We start from the raw sequence: 26,876 nt of genomic DNA, 5'->3' as shown, positions 1-26,876 counted from the left end.
GATATAATCTTTTACTTAATATTTTAACTATAAATATACTTACATGCAGTTACACTATCATGACTATAATCACCAGTAGCATTTATCAGATTCAAGAAAATCAAATTTAAGTAATTCATTTAGAAAATCTCTTCTGTTTCGTAGAAATGAGACAAGGATGAAAAAGAGATGCGGTCTGTTTGATGTAGCAATGGGTGCATTTGATGGAGCTGAAGTTTGGGAATTAGTGGGTCTATTTCTGGTAGATAAGGTATCATCCGTGTATAACAAAAATCTTACAGGCGTTTACAGAGACGTTGGTTTGGCGGTTTTTAAAAGTCTACGTGGCACAGAATCAGAAAGAGTTAAGAAAAAATTAAAAAATTTTTTAAAGATTGTTTACTACCTGGATATTATGTTAAACCAACAAACCAAAAGAAGATGAACCCTATGCTTAAATGAAAAAAACTTAAATTGCCATCTATAGGGGCGCAAATTTATTAAACAAAAAACAAGAGCTGTTGAGTAAGTGTAGGCATATGAATAAAAACATGCTTGCGTTATTTGACAGTAAAGAATAAATTGAAGCCATTAATAAAAACAATTCTTATTTTAACGACTTTTTTAACATTTTTTTCGTTTGCTTTAATGTTTTCTTTTTTAACATTTTTTTCATTATGTATTTTGGCTGATGACTGCCTGTACGCCGTTATGAAACTTTAAGTACCAACAAAGTCGTCATCCTTTACTGTATTTTCAATATACATACATACATACATACATATATATATATAATAAATATAAGTTTTCCAATTTTTTTAAACCTATTTTATGCCAATCTTTTTTAAGATTTTCTATTATTTTTTTTTCCCCTTTATATTCATTTTTTGTCATTTGTTTAATTCTAATTTAACAATAAAGGAATGGATGTTTTAGAATGCCCAAATACACTTCTTTTTTCATTAATCAGTCTATTTTAACAGTATCACCAGTATTGCTGCTATTAAAACAACTCCATATCATGACCCAACCTCCACCATGTTTTACAATTGGCATTGCATATTGTTTCATCATCTGTTCACCAACTTCAAAAAAATACTCTTCTCTCCGAACCAAAAATTTGGAACATTTTTTGCCTTGTTTGTCCGAAAAACACGTTTTCAATCATCAACAATCATACTATTTGTAAATTCCGCAGCAATTAATAGTCTATTTTTTTTTTCTTTTAGCAATTCTTCTGTTTTCAGTGGTAGAGGTCATTCACTGACGCCCTGATTGTTTCTATTTACCACACTTTCAGTTTCTTCCTTCTATTTTATGGTATTCTATACTATTGAAGTAGAAATTTTGATTTTCTTTGCAATTTGTTTCATTTAATTTTTTTTTACCAAAATGTTTGTATTTTCGAACATGTTTCTACTGATAATTCTCAATTTCTTTCAATTCTTTATCTAAAAATATTAACTTTAATAAAAATAACTATTAGCGGTTAATAATTACAATTATTATCGAACTTCACTTTGGCAAAACTCTACCATAACTTAACCATATTGAAATGTAATGCTTATTTTTTTTAGCGCCTATAACTTTAACATTGGACATTGGTCTTGAACATTGCAGAAGTTATCATGGTTTATTTAAAGAGTATATTTAGGTAAAGAAACAGTAACCACCCACTAGAGACAAAGACAGAGACAGATTTTTTTTTTCAGCGTTTTATCAATTAATATATCTATCCAAGTTTATAATATCCCCATGATTTACCAACGTGACGAAAAAAATAATAGTAATAAAAAGTAAAAGAATTATAAAATCTAAGCACTTTTTAAAAAATCTCTGCCATTCGAATAATTACGGACGGTAGTATGCAATATTGTATAATATTATATATTTAATTAAAAAATACATAATTTTGGTTGTTATATATAATTTAAGTTTATCAATTTTTTGTCATCATTAAATTTTTCGAAGGTGTTTATGTATTTTTCGAAGATTGTTATGTATTTTTCGAAGGTTGTTATGTGTTAGTACTATATAATACAATTTACAACGTGGTCTATCATTTTTATCTGCGGCTGTTTAATCAGGCTTCCGGAATATATTTTTGAAAAACCAAATGCCAGCTTTCTTGAAAGCTATTTCTACAATTGCAACTTTCTCATATGCATCGTTGAAAGCTTCTGACATGAAATTCTATAAAGTATATACCAGGATGATTTCTAACCCATTTATCAATTTATCAATCATAGTTTGTAGTGGTCTGTTAAAACAAACATCAAGCCCAGCAGGCAAAAAGATATCTAAAATGCACCTATTATGCATCTGAGAACTGGTCTAAAAGATATCTGAATTGACGTCGTGAATAGACGCTAAATAGACGTCTATCTTATAGATGTCTTTTAGATGCATTTTATACGATAAAAGATAAATAAAATAGACGTATACCGTAGATTTCCCTAATTCCGAACAAAATCGTACTTAAATTTGAATAACTCCGCTTGCATTTTGAATTTCATGTTAATTTTTTTAAATAAATAAACTGGAACCTAAACTGATTCGAACCATATTAAGCAACAAGTATATTTATTACAAAAATATTGTTAACTTTTAAATTTAAAAAGTAAAATTTTCGTTTGGAATTAGGAACACGTGTTCCTAATTCCGAACGTACATATCAAATCCCAAAAATTGGCATTCAATTTTAAAAAAGTAGATTATTTATACTAGCGTAGACCTTATACTAGCGTAGACCTTATACTAGCGTAGAGTTAGGTAAAAGTTTTTAAAATCAAAAATTACTTTTATTTTAATGTAAGGTTATAACGTTGTGTTGATGCAGAGTGTGCATTATCTATTTATTAGATCCTGTCTTCCATTATTTTTTTGTAATCAGTTAAAAAAAAAACCTTCACAGTCGCTGCCTGTTTCTGTTAGTTAACCGGACGTTAAAATATCATTTCTTTTTAAGCTGAAGCCAATGTCACTCATAAACTGTACAAGTTCAACTATAAGCCTCTCCGTTACTTGGCTTATTGCTCTGGGCCTACCAACACCAGAAGCTCCATATATTCCTTTTAGTCTGTAAAAAAATAGCTGTTTTAGGAATGTTATAATATAAAGCGGCTTCTAAATATGACATCTTCTTATTATTGATAGTCTCAATACCAATAATATATTATATAAATATATTATATATATACTATATCATTGCTCAATACAGAGTTTAATTTTTCTTTCGCGATCTTCATTTTTTTTAAACTTTGACATTTTTTTTATTGACAAACGTTAAGATAAACATGACGTATAGAAACTCAATAAAAAGGTTAAAAGCGTTTATTAGTTTCTAAGTTAATATCGTTAAAATACTATTGTTAAGTATTGTTGTTAATTACTTGCACGTAAAAACTCTGACTTTTGCAAAAAAAAAAGTGCATTCTAAAATCTGATCAGCATTTGGGAAACGTTTTAATTATGCAGAAAAGTACTGCTTTTAAGATATCTTACGAAGTATTTTTCATTTTTGACTTTTTTTTCAGATAAATAATCACCATCAAATTCTACATTGAACAGAACGCAATTTAAATTGTCTTTTTTTTTAAAGTCGGTTTTATATTGTTGGTTTTTCGGGGTTTTAAAAAGTGCTTTACTTGCAATTAAAAAACTTAGTGGTATCAATATATATTTTGAAAATATTTTTTCATATTCTCATTACCCTAGTCTTTCAATTTATCAATTAGTTTTCCTTTTAAAAATCCCACAAAAATAAAAGATGTAAGAATAAGTAAACTAAAGCTGTTCGTAATTAGGGACTGTTCGGAATTAGTGAAATTTACGGTATTGCACATCTTTTATGCATCTAAAATGATGCACCTTTATCAAATAAAATGCATCTAAAAGATATCTATAAGATAGACATCTATTTAGCGTTCATTCACAACGTGAATTCAGACATCTTTTAGATGAATTTTTAGATGCATATTAGATGCATTTTCGATATCTTTTTGCCGACTAAGTTAAGTTTTAAAAGTCTTTAAAAAAATTACACAGCAAAGAAACAATAAGGTTCAAATTGCTGAAATTTGTTTAGCAATCCTTAAAAAAAAAAGAAAGTTTAAAATGAAAAATGTTCTATTTTGACTTCACCAACTCGCTGTTCCACGTCATCGGTATCTAAAATATAATACAATGTAATAGCGAGTAAATAAATCCACTAATGCTCTAAAAGACATGTACAATTATTAAAATCATATGTTTGCATGAAATATAATTACAATTTTTCACTCGGCTTGTGGCTAAATTTTAATAAAACATAAAAGATATGAAATATAACAAGTTTTTCTGGTACAAAGTGACATTATTATTGTTATTATTAAGCTGTTATTAAGTGACCTTATTAAGCTGTTTTTTCCTATTTGTTAACCACAGTAGTAGAGAAATGCCGATTCTGGACCATTTTCATTTTTTGCAAACATTTTTGCGTGCCACTTTTTTTGTGGGAATGGGTTCTGAGCCATTTTAATTTTTTGCGTGCATAGCGATTCTGGGCCACTTTCATTTCGAGCATAAATATTTTTTTTCCCGTGAATGGTGTTTTGACTTACCTTTTTTTCTTTAAAAAATTTCCGTGTAAATTTCATGTAAATGGGATCTGTAATGTCCGTGTGCCAACGTGTGAATTCCGTCGTGAAGGATGATTCTTTTATCGTCGTCGGCGCTGAGTGCGTCTTTATTAATTTCTTCAGTGTAAATTTCTTGCAAATGTGATCGGATGACGTTCATTTTCCTGAGCAGTTCATTTTTACTTTCCAGACAGTTTTTGTAATCATCGTGAGTGATGTATTTTTGGACGACATTTCTCTTGACCCCTTTGCATTTTTTGTGCTCTTTTTCGTGGAGCTTGTAAGAATAAAATTTGGACCGGAGTCCAACAAATTCTTCAATCTGCTTACCTGCGGTTTCGTCTTTGAACATTCCAACGACCTTTTAGTTTGCACCTGCTTTGAAACCGACGCTTTACAAGGCGGGATGATTTTTTTCAAATTCGCTCGTGTCGAATTTGCTCTCCACATCCTCAGCAATGTCTCTGTAAAAGTCGTCCGTTTTGATTTCGTAAATTAACGAGCCCGTGCCGTTCATTAGCAGCTTTGCTTTATCGGAGTATTTGTTCCTGATGTAATCGTAGTGGAATTCAAACATTAAAGTTTTACTCAAATCCAAGATGCACATTCCCAAATAAATCGGCTTGTTATAAACCAGTTTTGTTTTTTTCATGCGCATGGCGATTAATTTTTCATCGAAAATGGTTCGACTTTCGTAATTGGGCTTGGAGGACAAATTTTCGGCTTCCTCTCTTTTTGTGACCAGCCTTACGTCCACATGATTTTTAATGTTTTCCATTGTTTCCACTGAATTGTTCATCATTTTGAAAAAGTCCTTTTTAAAGTCGTTGGTGGCTTGAGTTCTTAAATTTTTGTTGAGATCGATGTGTTTTTTCGGCCAATCTCTTTCCTCAAATTTGATGCCTCTGTGCACCTTTGAAATTTTCAGCCCCAATCGTTAATACAATTTCAGGTTTTCGTGATGGATGAGATAATTCTTTTTGTCGTTCAAGTTTGGAACACGCTTGTCCACTTTGTTATGGTCTTTTAGGAGCTAAAGGGTAATCGTTGTGCTCGTCGTAGAGACTTTCAGGGTAATCAAAATCGACTTCCAAAATACACGGCATTGATTTCCAATCGGAAAGCTCGTAATCATTCATCCATTCAAACCCGTGAGTTGGAAGAGGTTAGCACATGCTTCATCCGTACAAGTTGTTGGCGTCCAAGTACTGGATGAACGACGACTCTTTTTCGGAGCCAAACAAATCTCCTATGTGTTTATTGTTTGAAGTTCCAAGTCAGTTCGATATCGTGATGATTCCTCCTCGGATTCCTTTCTTGATCATTAGCAGGATGTCAAAATCGCTCAGAAGTTCCAAATTGATTTTTGTTATTTTCAGAGCGGCGTCCCATGCCAATCCGGGAGACGTGTAATACCAGGCTGGGTCGAGCTTGTAATGGTTCATGCAAACGTCTCTGAAACTTCAAAGACACCCGCCAGCATCAGCACGTCAGAAACGTTGTACAGGTTGTGGTAATCTCTGAACGTTTTGCAGTGAAACTCGTCCCTAACCGTTTTGGCATGCGAGTAATTTTCATCGCTTATTCCCCCGTCGTTGAGTTTGGAAAAAAACGACTCTTTGGGAGAAAATTGCGTTTCAGAAAACTTTTCGATCGAGTCCATCCAATCGTAAGGGTATACGCCTTTTCTGAGCAGCAGATCAAACTGCTTTCCGGAATAATATTTGGCGATGTTTTTGCATTGGTCTTTGGTGAAGTTTTTGGACAAGCTGTCCAAACCGGAGGTCATGAATCTGAAGCTATCGATAAATCTTAATTCTCGTTTCACTTCAATGACTTTTCCCTCTTTTTTAAATTCAAATTCTTTGATTTCTTTTGAAAAGCTGATGTATTTTTCCTCATTGTTGGGGATGCAGTTTAATTTTCCACCTGACAATTTCTTGATGAACAAGTAGCTTTCGTAACCGGATAAGTTTTGAAGCACGACATGGAAGAATTTTTGAATTTGATATTTTGTGTTGCAACTGCTGTAAGCAGCTCCTCGGTACTTCCCCTTCATGTGGCAGTGGTCGCGCAATTTTTCATTTCCAAGAACTTCCTCGCAAATGTGACAGACTCTCGCGTAGTTGAAATTCTTTTTATCCTTGTGGGTCATAACCATATCTTTTTTAAATTTAATCTTGTCGTAAATTTCCTTGATGTCTTTTTCGAGCATTTCCACAAATATTTTGGCAACGTTGTCCGTTTCGCTTGTTGCCGTGAACGTCACCGGCTTTCCTTCAAAAATGGTTTCGTCAAAGCATTTGATGAAGTAACAGAACGAGCTCGGAGTGTGCTTTTGGTACTGCTTGGTGTAAGACTGACTTTTATCAGGATCGGGCTTGCTGATTGGAGTGATGAAACTTTCAAAGTCGGCATACACCACAAACGGAACTCTCATCGATCTTTCTTGATGGATGAACCTTATGGCTGAATTTTTTTCAGGAAGTTCGATTCTGACACAACTGTGATCTTGACAGTAAGTCCAACGTTTGGAAAGCGCTTCCTCGCTGTTCATTCCTTGCAAGCAATTTCTGCAAAAATATGTTTTGTGCTGATGTGCTGAGGTTTGCGAGGATGCAAATCGCCTGAAATCTTTGATCAAGCAATAATGGTTGGTCTTGTCGTCTGAAATGAGCAGCAAGTCGATGTGGTGCTTTCGATCCAAACATTTCGATATCCTCAAAGGAAAAGGGGATTTGTTTTCGCATCAAAAAACATTGACGCTGATGTCTGGATTGTTTTTCTCAAACTTTTCGATTTGATTGAGCGAGACTAGAAATTTAATCCCTTTCCAATTCAACTCTTTTGACTTTTCTTTGAGCTCTTTGTCAATCCTGTAACAGTGATCCTCTTTCCTGTTCAGCGCCCTGGTGATGCACCATTTAAAGCGTTCGTTGTCGTCTGTGTTTTTCACGTTGATTATTGCCTTGTCAATTTCTTCTCTCACACTTTCTTTCAACTCTTCACAATACTCAATTTCTTCTCTCACACTTTCTTTCACCTCTTCACAATACTTACTTTCTTCTATCACTCTTTCTTCCAAGTCTTCAAGTCTCTCACTTTCTTCTCTTAATCTTATCAATCTTTCTTCACTCAATCTCATTTTTTCTCTTAATCTTATCAATCTTTCTTCACTCAATCTCATTTTTTCTCTTAATCTTATCAATCTTTCATCACTAAATCTCATTTTTTCTCTTAATCTTATTAATCTTTCTTCACTCAATCTTATTTTTTCTCTTAATCTTATCAATCTTTCTTCACTTGATCTAATTATTCTTATTGTTTCTTCCAACGAATTTTCCATCTTTTTTAAAATATGAATTAATTTATTTAACTCAAATTCAATTTTCTTTTTTAGGCCGTCCCACAGGTCTTTCTTCCATCACGCCTTTCATCCATTCGCTTTTGTCAATCAGATGGTTCTCCACCGCCAGCAACAACAAAGGCATTTTGCTTTTCGACGTTTATAAGTAATTCCGTTATCTCTCAGCAGCTTTCCAATCACCGTGCCAGTTCCTCCCGACAAATACGTGTCCACGTAATTTTTCGTGGCGGCGTCGTGCGAGTTGGTTGGTTCTGCCAGATTAATGATTTTTTAAGAGTTAAAATCAATGTCCGCAGTGATGGTGCTATTTCCATCTGTTCTAACATAGAGCTCACTTGATGTCACCAAATAAGGGTTGTATAAATACTTTCCTAATTCTGTCCTACCAAATTTGTCAATTATTTTATTTACTGCAGATTTTTTTTCTTGCAGCTTCCTTCACAACAAAGTATTGACGACGTTTTGAAAGTCTAACCCTTCATCAAATTTTTTTAAAACGGAAAGACTAAAGTGACCGCAATAAGACGTGTCTCCAAACTGAACTCTTTCGCTGTTGTAAAGGACAGGACTTTTTAAATATTTTACTAGTTCAACAAGAGGAGGCTGAGCATAAGAATCGAAACTGTATTTTTTATCACCGTTTTTGTATCAACACACCCAATGAAAACCGTTAGTGCTTGAGTCTCCCGTATTCACAATTCCACATTCTTTTCTATTTGGCTTTTTCGACAACTCGTCTCTTACGAAAACGCCTCTAAAGTTTTTTATTTTTAGCTTTTTTGCTGACTTTATCAATTGAAAGTTGGTCAAAGCCTCCTTAGGCAAAACAATTCCTTCAATATTAATCATTTTTAAATTCGTTTAAAAATTTAAAAATCTTCTAAATCAGACATGACGCTTTTAAAATGAGGAGAAGTCTTTACGATCAGCACTTCTGGAACACTCACTTGAACAGACTCTACCTTTGAACCAATAAACATTCCCTCAAATTTTAAAGAAGCAATCGCCTCACAATTTTGATGAACATACTCTAAAGGGTTTTTATCCACTACCATTTTACCTTCCTTCTTTGAATAAAACACTGAACTCACTTCAATGTTTGCTCCATTTTTCATTGTAAACAATTAACCAAAAAGATAGGAGAACTGTTTGACTTTGATTTTAAAATAGGCAAATCCTCCGTTATAATCTTCTTCGATCTTCCACCTTTTTTCAACAAAGGACTCAACTCGTTGACCTGTTCGCGAAGATGTTTCGATATTTTTTCAGTCACCTCTACAAATTTACTTTCCTCTTCGCCAAGAAGAGACATCGAATAACCTTTCAGCTCCTCAGTCTCCAAATTCAAACTCTTAAACACTCCAAGAGAATGCAAAACAGGGGTGCGCAAAACAACTGGACCTTTACCTGAAGGATACTCATAGTACAACAGAATCTTTTGTAACTGAATTGGATTTGTTGTCGAATAAATCTCCCCTACCGATGATTTACTCTCATCAAAATTCTCAACGGTAATGAAATTCATCTTTTTTATACAAGAAACCAAATCCTTTAACTCATTTTATTATCCGTGTAATTCCTTGAACCTCTCAAGATATCTTTGATTTTGTTCTTTGACTTTATTTATTTTTTTGCGAGCATACTCGAATATGTCCTCTTTCACAATACCGCTTTTTTTCAAAATGAATCATTCCACAATTTTTTTTCAATTCAAAAGTACCAATGTTATATTCATGAGTGATGTCTAAACCATTTTCAAAGTTGTAAGTTTTATAATGATATTTTTCACCACCTCGTGTATTTTTATATTCTTCTTTGTAATTTTCCGTCTTAAGGTACTCTTCAATGAAAGGCTCAGTTAAAACCATCATTTTAACACGATTATTCTTCATTTCAATTTTTTTAATAAGTAAGAAAATTATTTATATCATTTTTAAATCCTTTTTTGGGAAAGAACTCTAAAGCAAACTAATCAATTCTTTATTATCCACCCACGAGTTAAACGAGTCTGGATATCCCAACCATTTAACCAATGATTTGCTCTTTATTTTGCGAATGATTTTTTCAATTCTAAAAATGTCTTGATGCGTCTTTTGCATTTCCTGCTCGTAAAAAGTGCCTTGAATTTCTTCACCATTAGCGTCAGTGATTTTATACGTGGGTGGATCCGTGTACTGAACTTTTGACACGGTAAAAACCTCTTCAGTCAATCTCGGCGTATACCATTTTTCAAAATTAGACTTCTTTTTTGTAATTCGCACTTTGTCACCCATGGAAAATTTTGGATCCTTTCTTTCTGTTTGTACCTTTTCATACAGATTCATCCAAACCTTCCTCTTTTCTTCGCTGGCTTCAACTGGTGTCATTTTTATGGAAGAGTGCTTTGTGCTGTTTTAATTTTTCACCATTTCATCTAAAACGTCAATGTATTTATTGGTGTTGTTAGCTGAAAAGTATTTAAACATTTTCTCTTTCATTGTTCTCTTCCATCGCTCGACAACACAACTTTTTTCCTCGTTTTCAGTGGAATACAATTGCACACCTAGCGCTTTCACATGCTTGTTATAAAATTCTTTTCCTTTGTCCACCCACAATTTAATGCACTTTCTTTCTGTAAATATTTTTTTCAACGCTTTAGCCACATCAAGATCCGTTTTGCATTTTAAAGGAACAATCCACCCATAGTTTGATCTGCTAAATTCCTATTTTGCCTGTCACTAAAATATTTATAAGCCAAATTGTGATGGTATGCTGCATGGTCCACTCTGTCCACCAGCTTGCTCCAATCTTGATACATGTCCGTGGAAGTCAATCTCTTATCTAAATTTGTTCCTGGACCTGCAAAGTTGATCCCGGGAATATGTATTTCTCCTGGAAAATTGGCCCACGGAAGCTTAACTTTGCTTGACAGTTTATTCAACGATTCCACCAAATCACCTCCTATCGTTGTCGATGGAACAAACTTGCATTTGATCGTTCCGCAAGAGTCGCAAGTCCCTTTTAACATATTTCGATTATTTTTCGTCATCTCGTTTCTCATGTGAATGGTTTCTGTTTCTCTTTTACACTTGACGCAATACATTTTAAATATATAAAGAAATTTTTTTATATATAAAAATGGAAGTTATTGACTTATCGTGGAACATCGGTAAAACGAAAAGAAACAACAACAAGCTTTTACCGAGAAGCATTCGAGGTATCATCGTTGGAAAGTCTGGATGCGGAAAAATAACGTTGCTGCTTAATTTATTGCTCAGGCCGGAATGGCTCGATTACAACCGATTGCAAGTGTTTGGAAAATCCCTTTTTCAACTTGAATACAAAATACTCAAAAGCTCCTTCGAAAAAAAACTTCCTAAAGAAATCATCCTCGAACTTTTCAACATTCAAAATAAAATTGAAGAATTAAACTCAAGTCCTGAATGTGTCATTGACGAAATTTCTAAAATTGGGAAGGAAAAGCAGATATAGAATGTCAATTCTTTGAAACTGAAGAAGACGTTCCTGAACCTGAATCCTTAGACTCTACCAAAAACAATTTAATGATCTTTGACGACTTGCAACTAACCGAGGAAGGAATCCGAGGAAGACATTCTAACGTTGACTGCTTTTATCTCGCTCAAAACTATTTCATGCTCCCTAGACAAACCATCAGAGAAAATGCTAATTTTATTTGTCTCTTTCCTCAAGACTCTAAAAACGTCGATCACATTTACAGAGACCATGCTGCTGTAGACATGAATAAGGAAGAATTTAAAATGCTTTGCAAGTACTGCTGGTCTCAACCTCATGGGTTTGCTGTCATTGATTTGTCTTCTAAAAAGAACCAGGGAAAATACCGAAGCGGGTTTAGCGATTTTTATTTTCCAAACTCGTGAAAAAATTTTTTTTAAAATGGCTTAAAAAAATTTCTTACGTAAATAAAAAGATGTCCGGATTTTATTTTATCGTTAAATCGAAAAAAGAAACTTCAACGGTTGAAAGCAGAGTCATTAGAACCTACTTTGACGCACCCATCGATCTTGGCGATGGCAAAAAATACGAAATGGTCTTAGTGGGACTAGAAACTTATTGTAGCTACCCCAACATCACCTCAAAAAATAACGTTTTCAGATGTAGCCCTAATTTAGGATCAACCAGTTACACCATATACATTGAAGAAGGGGCTTACGAAATAAATGAAATCAACGATTAACTGCAAAAAGAAATGAAAAAACAAGTCGGATCTCTATACAGAGCAGACGGAGTCATTCTTGGAACAAGCGATACTACTTCAAGATCTACTCTCGCTTTTGGAAAACCTGGAAAGAACACTCAATATTGGGTCGACTTTAACGTTAATAAGAGCATAGCCTCACTTCTTGGATTTGACAAAAAAGAATTCATTTACGTCGAGAAAAAAGAAAATCCTATTGACCCCGATAAAGTCACAAGTTTTATCGACTATTATGAATCTGAAAGCATTGTAAGAATTGAAGAACTTGCTGTCATTAGAGTCACCAACGATATTATTGGCTCTTCGTGTTTAGATGGAAAAAAGACAAACGATATTTACTCCTTTTACCCAGACGCTCCTCCAGAATTTAAAATCAGTGAAAAACCTTTTCATCTCATCTACTTGCCCATTGTCATAAACAAAGTATCAAGAATGGAAACGCAACTTATTGATCAACATGGAGATTTAATCAACTTTAAAGGAGAAGACATCATTATTCGATTTCATGTCAGAGAACGAATATCTTCTGTATTGCAAGATCTATATGCAAGCAGCGTTGCCTATCGATAAATTTTACATGTGAAATTTTTTTTCTTTTCTTTTAAAAAATGAGCAGTAATCAAAATATCAAAAATAACATCTCACAGGATCAAGCTGATAAAATTTAAAAAGCCGTTCAAGATAAAACTGACGCTAGCATTAAACTCACTCATCAAGACTTAAATGGAGATCATGTTCTCGCTGTCACAACGTCTCAACTCAACAAAATTAAAAAAGCATACAGCAATGGAAAAGGAGTCACACTTAAACTCAGCAAAAGACAAATTGCATATAACTCTAAAGTCGAAGGAGGATTTATCGGTGCATTACTACCCTTATTAGGAATGATTGGGAGCACCATCGCCACAAGAGTCGTTCCAGCTCTTGCCACTGGTCTGCTTGCAGGTGTTGGCTCTTCTGCCGATTCAGCTATGGTTGACAAAATCGCAGGACGAGGAATTGTATACATGAGCAAAAATGGAAAAGGAGTAAAACTCGCTGCTGCCGGTTCTGGTTTATACTTAAGACCTTGGACTAAAAACAAACCCATTTATGGAGATGGGCTCTTTATTAAAAAAAGGAAAAGGGTATGTTCATAATTCACCCTTCTCAAGCATTCCATTCTTAGGAGCAATTTTATAAACTTCTTTTAAAAAGTTTTTAATGTTTTTAAAGAAAATACACTTTTACTACTCCAATTTTACCAGTAGACAAAAACATAAGAGGATTATCCTTCTCCACAAAAACATCCAACACGCTCGAAAATAAAACAATCTTTGAAATTCGATACAACTGCTCTAGACGATACACGCTGTGAAATTTCATCTCATCTGACAAATCCTCTACTCAAAATTTAAAACTCTCTGAAAAAATATCTTGAGTGTCCATTTAAAAAATAAACAACCCTTTTTCCCTTGTAACGCTAAATTCAGAAGTAGGCTTAATCATCCTACACATGTCGCTAAATTTCGAAACTGAAAATCTTCTTTTAGACTCTGCATCATACGAAAAATAATCAAGAAAAAACACATTTTGAACACTCTCTGTTAACACCTTAATGCTGTACTCAAAATTTTAAGAAGATTTTACATCAATTGTCAAACTTCCTGGACTAAAAATCGATAAAGTCACCATGCTCCCACCTTTCATCGTTTTAAAAGCCTTGCTAATATAACTCTCAATGCCGATATACAATGGTTCCTCAAAATTAAACACCTACTCTTCAAACTGATCAGCTAAAATATCAACTTCAAACATTAGATTAATAGTCTTCTTTGCTTTTAAATGAATCCCTTTTTTGCTGATATTCAGACTCACCATCTTCATATTATAAAATGAAAGATCAAATAAAGCTTTCAACTCACTTGCATGCGGTGTTCTCGCTAGAAACATTTTTTTTTATCTTAAAAATTATTTTATTTAAATCAATTTTTCTAATTATTGAAAAATTTAGTTGTCCTACTACTGTTGGATATAAAACATAGCTTTATGTAGTTGAAAAAATTGCCGTATACGTTTTTTTGAGAAATGAAAGCATTCGATTTTGCGTTCGAATCAATTTTTTTCTCTGCAATGTAGTGACTTCTTTTAGATAAACGATTTCAAAAGAATGTAATAACAGTAGTGTTGTTGTTGTGTATGTTGTTGACAACGCTGTTAAGATCATGAGTAAGAGAAAGCAGACAAATTTGTTCAACTTTGGTTTTACCAAAAAGATTTGTCATGGTGGTGAGTTGGTAAATGTAGTGCCGAAGGAAAAAGAAGATAATTTGTTTGAATGTATTGTTTGCAAAAAATCACTGAAAACATCACAAGCTCTTTCGATGCACGAGTTTTGGTGTAAAAATAAGTTATCACATACGGATATTGCTCAAACTGACAAAGACCCGAAATCAATGAGCTTGGATCAAATCATTGATGGAAAGAACAAGTACGATAATATTGAAAAAACTGTGAAATCGGTTTTAGAGAAGCTTGTTACTGATGTTGAAGCTAACGAATTACCAAAAATTGCTGACAAACGGAAGAGCTATACGTCAAAAGAAAAGGTTGATGCGCCAAATGACTTAAACGATGGTATGTTAAGTAGCGATGTAGCAAAAAAGTATAACGTTCATAAGAGTATGATTACACAATGGAAATCAAAGGAAAAAGAAATCTACAACAAGTACAAAGAAAACAAGAAAAACGCTTTATTTAGGAAATGCCGAAAAGGCGACAAACACAAAGCTTTGTTTAACAAACTTTATGATAAATTCTCCGAAGCAAGAAAAAAGGGGCTAAAAGTTAACTTTGAGTGGTTGTATGTCCAAGCGAATCAAATTCATCTACAATAAAGTCCGAATGCTGACATATTGCCAAATCAATAGTCACTCGTTTCTTAAGGAAAAATAAGATCCGCATGCTTTGTGTTCAACGTAAGCGCCAAGCTGACGTAAAGAAGCAAACCCCGATTCTGATGAAATGGCATTCAAATTTGAGAGAAAAGTTGATTAAGTCTGGAAGTGGCAAACCCACATACGATAAAAAATGGGGGTGTTTCCCACCGAAAAAGAGAACCAATGTAGATCAAATTCCAAATTCCTATGACACTCATGTAGATGTGTACTGGCAACCAAATACATGGGGAGATACAGCGTTTTCCGTGAAATGGGTGAAGAACACTCTCTCCAATGCTGTCGCTAACCTGGATGAGTATGTTTTGTTCTGCGATAACCTGACAGCCCAAGTCAGTAATGAGTTTTTGAATGAAGTGCGACAACATAAAGGTATTGTCTGGTTTGGTGTTCCCAACGGGACACATTTTTGGCAACCTGTTGATGCCGGACCAGGAAAAGCATTCAAATCACATATTAAAGCAGAACAAAACACCTGGCTCGAAAATGATGAAAACATCGAACTCTGGCTTGGCAACGATGATCGGAAATTGTCGGCAAAGGATCGCCGCATTTTGATAAATCGTTGGGTCGGTGAAGCTTACCGTAAAACATCCAAAGACGAGAAATTTCTTCGTATGCTTTATAGGAGCTTCGCAAAAACAGGATGTCTTATCACGGCTGATGGTAGCGAGGACAATAAGATAAATCCTGAAGGCATGCCTGCTTATGTTGTTCCACCCCCTGTTGACATTGACAACCCGGTGGAAATCACAGAAACTTATTGAAATCCTAATAAATGTATTCGAAAACTTGTAGAAGTCCGTAAAGCTTAATTATTTTCCAAAATAGACATTTCTTATTTTATCAAAAACTTTAACTACCTTAATATAAATGGAAGCAGGAATTTCAAGTCTATTTTTACAACATATATATGTTTACATATATAAATATATATTTTCATATATTTTCAATAAGTACCTCATCAAAATTTCAAAAAAATATGTGTCTTTTGGATATCTAAATTTTTAAACTTGAAATTCTTCTACAAATTTTAATCTTCATTCAAATAACCAACATCAATAAAGCTTTCATCACCAAGACCAGGTGGGTTATGATGTCCGTTGTCACCAAGACCGCCCTCTGACAATGTGTCAATTACAATAGGGGGGATACGACGTTTTTCGTCACCAACACCGCCCCCTGACAATGCATCAATTAAACCAGGTGGGATACGACGTCTTTGGTCACCAACACCGCCCCCTGACAATGCATCAATTAAACCAGGTGGGAGACGACGTCTTTGGTCACCAACACCGCCCCCTGACAATGCGTCAATTAAACCAGGTGGGAGACGACGTCTTTGGTCACCAACACCGCTCCCTGACAATGCATCAATTAAACCAGGTGGGAGACGACGTCTTTGGTCACCAACACCGCCCCCTGACAATGCGTCAATTAAACCAGGTGGGAGACGACGTCTTTGGTCACCAACACCGCCCCCTGACAATGTATCAATTAAACCAGGTGGGATAGGACGTCTTTGGTCACCAACACCACCCCCTGACAATGCGTCAATTAAACCAGGTGGGAGACGACGTCTTTGGTCACCAACACCGCCCCCTGACAATGCATCAATTAAACCAGGTGGGAGACGACGTCTTTGGTCACCAACACCGCCCCCTGACAATGCGTCAATTAAACCAGGTGGGATACGACGTCTTTGGTCACCAACACCGCCCCCTGACAATGCATCAATTAAACCAGGTGGGAGACGACGTCTTTGGTCACCAACACCGCCCCCTGACAATGTATCAATTAAACCAGGTGGGATAGGACGTCTTTGGTCACCAACACCACCCCCTGACAATGCGTCAATTAAACCAGGTGGGAGACGACGTCTTTGGTCACCAACACCGCCCCCTGACAATGCATCAATTAAACCAGGTGGGATACGAGGTCTTTGGTCACCAACACCGCCCCCTGACAATGCATCAATTAAACCAGGTGGGATACGAGGTCTTTGGTCACCAACACCACCCCCTGACAATGCGTCAATTAAACCAGGTGGGAGACGACGTCCTTGGTCACCAAGACCGCCCCCTGATATACTGCCGATTACAACAGGTGGGAATGGTACCAACATTATTAACAAAAAGGAGGCTTGTCGTATCATTTTGCAATATTTAATACGTATAATATAGCTGAAACATATATATATATATATGATTGAAAGTGCATATATATATATATATATATATATATATATATATATATGTATGTATGTATGTATGTATGTATATATATATGTATATATATATATATACACTTTCAATTATACAAAGCATGTACATTCATAAAATTAGAAAAACTACCTTTTCAAGATCCGTCAATCCTCTCTCAGGCTCAGTATATTTAGTTTTGGGTGGATAAAGACAATTTATTTAGTCCGCAAAGTTATATAATAAAATAGGATTAAATTTTGGCGAATAGAAAAGTATTAATGCAATTGTAAAGATTTTTTTTTTTTGAAGATTTCATTTAAATATGCTTTCTTAATATGTGGTTGTGGCGACAGCAATTTTAAATTGAGAAAGTTAAATTGAGCGTAGTTACATTAAATTTTCAAAAAAAAAAAATCTTTACAATTGCATTTAAATACATTTCTATTCGTAATCTTATAATTTAGGGCTTAACGCTGTAACAATTAACGGTTAAATGCTTAAAAATTACATAAATACTCTCTATTTAAAAAAATTTGAACAAAAAAATTACGATTGTGAAATTAATTCGATATTCACGGAAATGAGTTTTGAAGATACATTCATTGACCTATGGCTCAGGAATATGAGGTCACAAAAAAGTCATAACCCTAATATATATATATATATATTAATATATATATATATATATATATATTAATATATATATATATATATATATATTAATATATATATATATATATTAATATATATATATATATATTAATATATATATATATATATATATATATATATATATATATATATATATATATATATATATATATATATATATATATATATATATATATTAGGGTTATGAGAGAGAGAGAGAGAGACTTGAAGTAGATTCTTTAATAATGGTTTTGTATGCTCTCTAGTACAAGCAATTATGTATAAAAATAGTATGACTAAGACGGTAGTATATTATTAGATATTATATAAATGATAACCAGGTAACCAGTTACCTATAACGATCAGCTGGGTACATATTTTTAAGACGTTGCAAGAGTAAATTACGATGAGTCATTTAAAAAAGGTTTTTCTTTTGATTTTGTGGAGTCGGATCAGTAACCAACTTCCAATAACGTATTCATGAATTTTAAAAATTAAAATCAATAATTGAATTAATAGTTTATGGAATAAACAAATAATTTTAAGAAAATATAAATACTGAAATAGTAAATAAACTTTTATACAGATATTTATGTAACTAATTAGTTACATCAATAAATGATTCAATAAATAAATACGTATATAATCAAATAGTTGATTAAATAAATAAATGAACAAATTCTGAAGACCCCCAATAGTTACAATAATAATGATAATGTTAATAATAATGATAATAATAATAATAAAATAATAATAATATTAATAATAGTAATAATAGTAATAATAGCAGTAATAGTAATAATAGTAATAATAGTAATAATAATAATAATAACAATAATAATAATAATAATAATAATAATAATAATAATAATAATAATAATAATAATAATAATAAAAATAATAATAATAATAATAATAATAATAATAATATTAATAATAATAATAAAAATAAAAATAATAACAATAATAATAATAATAATAATACTAATAATAAAAATAATACTAATAATAATAATATTAATGATAATAATAATAATAATGATAATAATAGTAATAATAATAATATTAATAATGATAATAATAAGAATAATGATAAAAATAATAATAATGAAAATAATAATAATTATAATAATAGTTATAATAATAGTAATGTAATACTGGTAATAAGTTGCTCTTTTCACTAACAGATCTTACATCATGCTTACATCAGCAGTTTATAAAGCTGTTTTTAATAATCAAAATAACAATCAAATACTTTTAACAATCTTTTAATCAAATATTTTAAATGCTTTTGTCAGGTCAGAAAAAAATTTTCCATTGTAAAATTTCCTATATGAAAAGGTTCTTAATCATTTTTTAGATTGCATTATGATTTTAAACCATATTATTAGTACTATTATTATTTTTATTACTTTATTATTATTATTATTATTATTATTATTATTATTATTATTATTATTATTATTATTATTATTATTATTATTATTATTATTATTGTTATTATTATTATTATTATTATTATTATTATTATTATTATTATTATTATTATTATTATTATTATTATTATTATTATTATTATTATTATTATTATTATTATTATTATTATTATTATTATTATTATTATTATTGTTGTTGTTGTTGTTGTAATTATTATTGTAATTAGCAGTTTATAAAACTGTTTTTATTAATCAAAATAGCAATCAAATATTTTTAATAATCTTTTAATCAAATATCTTAAATGCTTTTGTCAGGTCAATCAAGTTTTTCATTGCACTCCAAATTATTTTTCAGATTGCTTTAGATTGTAAACCATATGGACTTAAGACAATACGTTAGTTATCTATTTATCTGGTTAGTTATAGATTATATGTTCGAGAAGCTTTGAAAAAACAGGATGAACTGAGATTTGTCTTCTATAATAGTTGCTGTTTTTTTATTTGTCCACTTTGTTTAAAATAATGATAAAGTTAATAATTTGTTAATCTGAGTGATAAATTAATAATTAATAAATAAAAATATAAGGAAAAAGCCTTATTTATTTCAGAAAAGATAATAAGTTATTATTTCCACTATTTATCCACTTCAACACATATTTGAAATAATGATAAAACTAATAATTTGTTATTGAAAGTGATAAAATAACTTAATAATAATTTCAGAAAATATAATAAGTTACTATTATTTTTTCTGAAATAAGTAGAGCAATATTTGGTTTACTGAAAGTCAATGTTGTGCAGTTCAATAAAATAACTATTTATACATGAATATTCACTTTAAACACAGCTGCATAGAAGTGCACTGTCCTAGTATTGTGATAAGAGCTTCCAGTTACTTTCAGCCCCTAATACCGAAATACTTACAATTACTTTCAGCTTCTGCTACTGACACAAAACTAACTGGCGCTATTAGTTTCAAACTTTGATCACGTGACCACAACTGTACCAACTATTATCACGCACGCGCTGAGCTTAGTGTGATAATGCTAAATATGTGCAATCGCAAAAGTGCATTAGTTTTTTACTTATTATTTTAACTATAAATGTATTAAGATGCGGTTGCACTACCATGACTATAATTACCAGTAGAATTTATCAGATTGGAGAAAATCAATTTTATATAATTCATTTAGAAAATGTCTTCTGTTTCGTAGAAATGAGACATGGATGAAAAAGGGATGCGGTCTATTTGATGTAGCAATGGGTGCATTTGATGGAGCTGAAGTTTGGGAATTAGTGGGCCTTTTTCTGGTAGATAAGCTACCATCCGTTTATAACAAATATTTTATGGCCGTTTACAGAGACTATGGTTTGACTGCTTTTAAAAATCTAAGTGGCCCAGAATCAGAAAGAGTTAAGAAAAGAATTACAAAAATTTTTAAAGAACTTGGATTAATTATTACCCTCAAATGCAAATTGAAAATTGTTCACTCTCTGGGTATCACGTTGAACCTTAACGATTTCACATATCAACCCTTTAGCAAGCCAGGAAATCAAGTAAACTACATTCATAAGGAATCAAACCATACTCCGAATATTATTAAGCAAATAACCATTTCATTGGAACACAGATTATCAAGACTTTCATCCAATAAGAAAATATTCGGCAAATCGATGAAGTGTTAAGAAGAAGTATTAAATAAAGCTAGTTAAAGTTATAAGCTAAAATATAATAATACTCCTAATAATACAAGAAAGAAGTATAATCGGAAGCGTAATATTAACCCACCATTCAGCAAAAATGTCATCACAAAAGTTGGCAAAATAATTTCTTGATTTGGTAGACGAGCATTATCCAACAAAACATATTTTGAACAAGATATTCAACAGAAACACTTTAAAAGTTAGCAACAGCTGCATACCGAATTTAAAATCCATAACTATTTGGCATAACCACAAAATCATCAATGAAATTGAAGATCAAATTAAGAAATCCTGCAACTGTATCAGCAAGTTAAGTTGTCCCCTAAATCAGCTTTGCCTGACTGAAAATACACTATGCAAAGATGCTATTTCTTCCTACCTTACGAATTATTTAGATAAAGTATATATTGGCATAAACGAACCACTTTTTAAGTTACGATATGCAAACCACATTAAGTCGTTTAATACTACCAACCCAGCTAACACAAAACGTTCAAGTACGTTCGAAGAACGTTGGAAACGTTTTAAGAACGTTCTTAGAACGTACCCGACCGTTTCTAACGTTCTACGAACGTTTCTTGAACGTTTTGTGTTAGCTGGGAAGGTATAGAAAGGACATTGAAACCATTAAGGAAGTGTGGCACATAAAAGAAAGCGACGGTAAACCAATAATTAAATGGAGTATAATCAGAAAATGCCAACCTTACCAACTAACCAAAAGAAGATGCGCCCTATGCTTAAGTGAAAAAACTTAAATTGCCATCTATAAAGGCGCAAATTTATTTAACAAAAAACAAGAGCTGGTGAGTAAGTATAGGCGTCTGAATAAATACATGCTTGCGTCATTTGATAGTAAAGATTAATTTGAAGCCATTAATAAAAACAATTATTTTTTTAACAACTTTTTTAACAGTTTTTTTGTATTCTTTAACGTTTTCTTTTGTAGCGCTTTTTTCATTATATATATATATATATATATATATATATATATATATATATATATATATATATATATATATATATATATATATATATATATATATATATATATATATATATATATATGTATATATATATTAAACAAATGTAAAAAAATGAATGCCCAATAGTAAAAAAAATATATGAAAATCTTAAAAGTGATTGGCATAAAATAACTTTAAAAAATTGGAAAACTATAATATATATATATATATATATTAGGGTGTCCCAAAAAATTTTTTTTTTGGAAAATAGATATGTGCGCTATCTAGAACTTGGTTACTAGGTATATTATGATCAAATATATCAGAATTCTTAAATATAAACGGTTATAAGTGCTTGGTGTAAAACTTCAAATTTTTTATTTTTTTTATTTTTTGCTATTTTTGCGATAAAACTTGTAAATATTAGAAAAAAAATTATGTTATGCATTTATCATATTAAAAATTATGTGAAATATATGCTGCATGTGTTGAAGAATTGTGGAAAGAAATGTTGAACAAATGTCACAAACACTTCAAATCTGATTTAGCTGGGTTTTAGTCAGATTTTTATTCAACGTTTTTCGGTGGTTTTTTGCAACCAACAAAACATTCTGCTTCATATCTTCATTTCGGTATGACATAATAAAGTCTTGGATTAGTTTTATATTTCTTTCTGCACAATCATTGGTGACTACCATATTTTTAACAAAAAACTTAAAGTTGCCTAAAACAGTTATGTCCCCATGTGCAGCTAACTTAACCTGGTCATGGGTAACCTTGGCTAGGCAAAACAAAATCCAGCTCTGATCACTAAGTAATTTTGATAGTTTTGTAGACGATGTGATTACAGGCATTTTAGGTTTACCCTTCATGAATTCTTCAGGAATAGGAAACTGTAACAGTTTTTGGAGTATATTCTTCTTCTCATCTTTTTCAACATTGTCATCACCTAAAGCCATTACAACAAGCTTCTGGCTTAAATACCAGTATGACTTTGCATGCTTTTCAGTATTAATTGAGAAAACTCGGGATATTCTTTACTTAAGTCAAACACATCTTTGAATGCTGCTAAATCATTAGCTGGTGCTTTAATACTAAGAGAGCTTTTGAAAAACCAAGGACAGTATGTTAAAGATATAAATAAAGAAACTGTTTTAACCATCTTCTTCTCCTTTTCATTCATGATGCTTGAGATGTTCCTTGTCATTTCTAATGTAAGCAAATAAATTGCATCTGCCATAAACCTTGCTGCATGGCAAGCTCCTAGCTGATGAAATTTTATTGCAGGAACATGACCACCAAGGTAGTAAACATATAACTGACAAAGATTTTTGTAGCTCCTCTTTTGAAAATATTTTCATGAAGTGCAGTTTCCCCAAACTTTAATGCTGCCTTGGCTATATTATAGACAGGTGATCAAATTTCTAAAGAAGTCCACTTAAACTTAATTAGATTGTCTGATGATGTGTCTATCTTGTCAACAATTGTTGACCAAGCCTTCTGTAAGCGCACATAAATTTTCTCTTCTCGGAGACTTGGTCTTGGCGCCAATCAGAGCAGTCATAAAATGTTTTACATGTACTGCAATAACATGGTGACGACACATGCACCAGAAACGACTTGTATTTAGGATAGTTGATAGGATTGTAACTGCTCCCGCAAATTTTACACAAACTGCGATTCTCTCACAGCTAACTGTCAGATCATTCTCTTCTTACAGCTGTCTAAAAAGTTTCCCATCAAAATGGATTATGAGTTTTTTTCCTTTTAAAACATCAAAAAGATCCTGTCGTAGTATTTCTCTTAAATCAATTAAATTATACAATTAAAATAATAGAGATAATAAAAAAAATAAACTTAATCGCTTAGGTGAATAATATTTACCAAGATTTTCAATAATTCTGTATCATTTTCTGTGTATCTACTATATCTTGATAAATTAATCTCATGCAAGTCAACACCTGCTTAATTGCAGATAGCAGAAATTGTAGCAGTCTGGGGCCTAACACCGATTCTATACCAAACGCTAACAGCAGAAGTAGCTTCAATTAGCTCATCTGGAGTTAACTCTAAAATTATTTTCGATTTTTTTGATTTGGGTACATCATATTCAGAATCATCACTTTCTTCACATAAAATGGAACTTTCAAATGGGCTAACATCATCTTCAAATTCAATTTGTCCATCCAAAGCTTTGTCAGTACTTTTCTCGTCTGTTGATTTCTGCAATCTGTCAAATGTTTGCAAAGTCCTTTTTTCTTTTTGAGCCTTTGTGTTTTTCTGATCATTAAATTGCCTAACTCTTTCGTATCTCTGCGAAGATAGCATTTGCAGAGCCTTAATTTCAAATTCTTCATCATGCTGTGCAGTCCTGGTCATATTCCTTTTAGATCTCTGGTCTTCGTACAAGGCTACATTTTCTTTCTTTGCATCTTCAGTTCTTCTCTGATCTTTCATTATCATGTCAATTATTGTAGGAACAGATATATCAAACAAGGTATTAACCTCCACCTGGAAATCTACTTACTTTTAAGTCCGAATCCCTTTAATTGAACTCCAGTTTAGTTTACTCCATCCTTTCATTTTGCTATATTTTTCTGTGAGTTTTAGGATCCTTTCACTGAAAAATATTACATAGCTGAGTTACTAAAAAACAAAATAAGCTTCTAATAATTTTTTTGTGTGTAAAATTTACCTAACAGATCTTCCACTAATAATGTTGCAAGTAAAATCAGCTTTTATCCAGATGTCAGCTGAAGTTACGCATCTATTGATTGATCTTTCGCATGCTCTATACTGGCAAACTAGACTTCTGGTTTCTGTTTTTGTTGGACAAGCAATAATTTCTTTGCTGGGCTAAAATCTGGTGCTCCTATATAAAAGAGAATTAACTGAAATATATAATTATACTCATGAACTGTAGATTAAGTAAATTAGAAAAAAAACTAAGACATGTACCAGAAAAAATCTGCGCGGACATTATAAAGGATATTTATCTAACTATTGTATTTCGATATTGAATGTTATGTATATTTTGAAAGTACATATATTAATATTATTAAATTTCACTTAAGAAAGTTTGTGAAGTTTTGTATGTGAGAACGCACGCACTTTGCGTTATACACTCAACATCAGCTTTTGCTCAGTCTTCGGCTGGACTTTCTTGGTAGCTCTCATCCATTTATTTTTGAAGTCTTTAATGTTTTTGGCTTCTTTTACATTGAACCTTAGTTTTCTTTTTATAAGAGCCCAATATCTTTCGATAGGACGTAGTTCGGGGCAATTTGGTGGATTGCAGTGTTTTTCAACGAAATCTACTTTATGCTCTCTAAGCCAGTTTAAAGTTGTCCCAGAGTAACATGATGCTAAATCGGGCCAAAATAACGGGTTACCCGTGTGTGTTCATAAAATCAGCAAAAGACGTTTCTTGAGGCATTCTTTTATGTATATTTTGGTGTTAATTGTTCCCGTAGTCACAAAACAAGAGCTACTTTTACCACATTCACAAATTTCTTGCCAAACTAAGAATTTTTTAGCGAATTTTTGCATTCCAATGCATTTATAATTGGAATTCAGTTTCTTGCAATTAATTGCTGAATAATATTGGTGTCCTGGAAGAGATCGGAAATATGCAGCACATTAAGTTTCATCGTCAATAAACAAACAAGATTTTTTAGGACATAATTTTTTATAGAGAACATCGTATTGCGTCATTTTCTTGCTTTTCTTCACAACGAGGAACTTTTTTCTTTTTATAAGATTTATAACTAGAGTTTTTCTTTTCTCTTTGTATAGTGGAAGCACTTGTCTTAAATTTATTTGCTAATGTTCGAACAGAAATCTCCGGTTTTCTGTCTAAGACATCTTTTACCTTTTTACCAAGATCTCGTCTAACAAAACATTTTTTTCTTCCACTTCCTGATTTTCTTATGATTGTACCAGTGTCCTTAAATCGTTTCACAACGCTCTGCACTGTTCTCAAAGCAATCTGCAGCTCTTTAGAAATTGTTTTGTTTGATACCCCAGGATTTTCAACGAGAAAATGTAAAATTTTTTCTCGCTTCTTATCTTGATTTGATGACATTTCAATTAAAACTAATTGTTTTAATAACAGAGTTGTTTAAAATTTGAACAACATTAATACAATCACATTTTAAAACAATTAGCAATTTTAAATGATGTACGGTTTCCGTAAACACCACATCAGATCACGCGCAGATTTTTTCTGGTACATGTCTTAGATATTAAAACTACCTGGAAGATTTTAAAAAATGAAAGTATTGCAGGATATTTCTGACACTGGGCAGCTGGTTGACTGGAAGCTCATTTATAGGATATTTTAACAGATATAAAGATCGTCTTAAACTGCTTTGAATAGTGTACTTTTCTTTTTCCCCTTGTCCTTTTTTGCTGGATTTTTTTACTGTACGACCCATTTTTAACAATATATTTAATCATAAAACTAAAAACTTTGAAACAGTTTTAAATCACATGTATATTAAAGTAATCAAAATTTTATAAGTAAAAAATAGCAATTATCAATAAAATACCAATAATCAAAAAATATATATATACAATTGAATAAAAGTAAAAGATGACTACTTTAAAAAGTTATATTTAAAAAATTCTACTATTGAATAAATTTTATCTTTTTTATATCACATGTACAATTAAAATAATAAAAACTTAAAAAACATGAAAAAAATTGACATTTTTTAAAAATTTCTAGTTTTACACCAAGCTCATACACTTGTCTCAGATCAATATTTTTTATATATTTCGACTTTTTACATAAAAGAGCC

General features: G+C 32.0%; 2 protein-coding genes, 1 long non-coding RNA gene and 1 pseudogene across 3 annotated transcripts in view; 2 read left to right on the top strand and 2 right to left on the bottom strand.

Moving 5' to 3' along the window:
* LOC149880070 (uncharacterized) overlaps positions 1-26,876 on the top strand; it is a 46,047-nt gene that overhangs the window by 17,798 nt on the left and 1,373 nt on the right. The gene's annotated exons all lie outside the window — the stretch shown is intronic.
* LOC149880073 (uncharacterized) lies at positions 14,368-15,183 on the top strand. Its single transcript, XM_090070887.1, has one exon. The coding sequence runs from the start codon at positions 14,386-14,388 to the stop codon at positions 15,055-15,057; it is 672 nt and encodes a 223-aa protein (XP_089927013.1). The 5' UTR covers positions 14,368-14,385; the 3' UTR covers positions 15,058-15,183.
* LOC149880072 (uncharacterized) lies at positions 16,056-17,559 on the bottom strand. The gene is made up of 2 exons (XM_090070531.1): positions 17,472-17,559; positions 16,056-17,300 (listed from the first exon to the last, which is right to left on the bottom strand). Exon 2 carries the CDS (start codon positions 17,270-17,272, stop codon positions 16,151-16,153), a length of 1,122 nt encoding a protein of 373 aa, XP_089926657.1. The 5' UTR covers positions 17,273-17,300; positions 17,472-17,559; the 3' UTR covers positions 16,056-16,150.
* Positions 23,020-24,552, bottom strand: LOC149880071 (uncharacterized; annotated as a pseudogene).

This window comes from Hydra viridissima, unplaced genomic scaffold, assembly GCF_058129835.1.
Source record: "Hydra viridissima isolate aposymbiotic clone 2 unplaced genomic scaffold, HvirCarnegie_v1 scaffold_13, whole genome shotgun sequence".
NCBI classification, from domain to species: Eukaryota; Metazoa; Cnidaria; class Hydrozoa; order Anthoathecata; family Hydridae; genus Hydra; species Hydra viridissima.
This window is presented reverse-complemented; position numbering and strand designations above follow the sequence as displayed.

Bases quoted from the DNA above. Each gene is read 5' to 3' on its own strand.
- LOC149880073 (XM_090070887.1), top strand. From the start codon at position 14,386: ATGAGTAAGAGAAAGCAGACAAATTTGTTCAACTTTGGTTTTACCAAA.
- LOC149880072 (XM_090070531.1), bottom strand. From the start codon at position 17,272: ATGATACGACAAGCCTCCTTTTTGTTAATAATGTTGGTACCATTCCCA.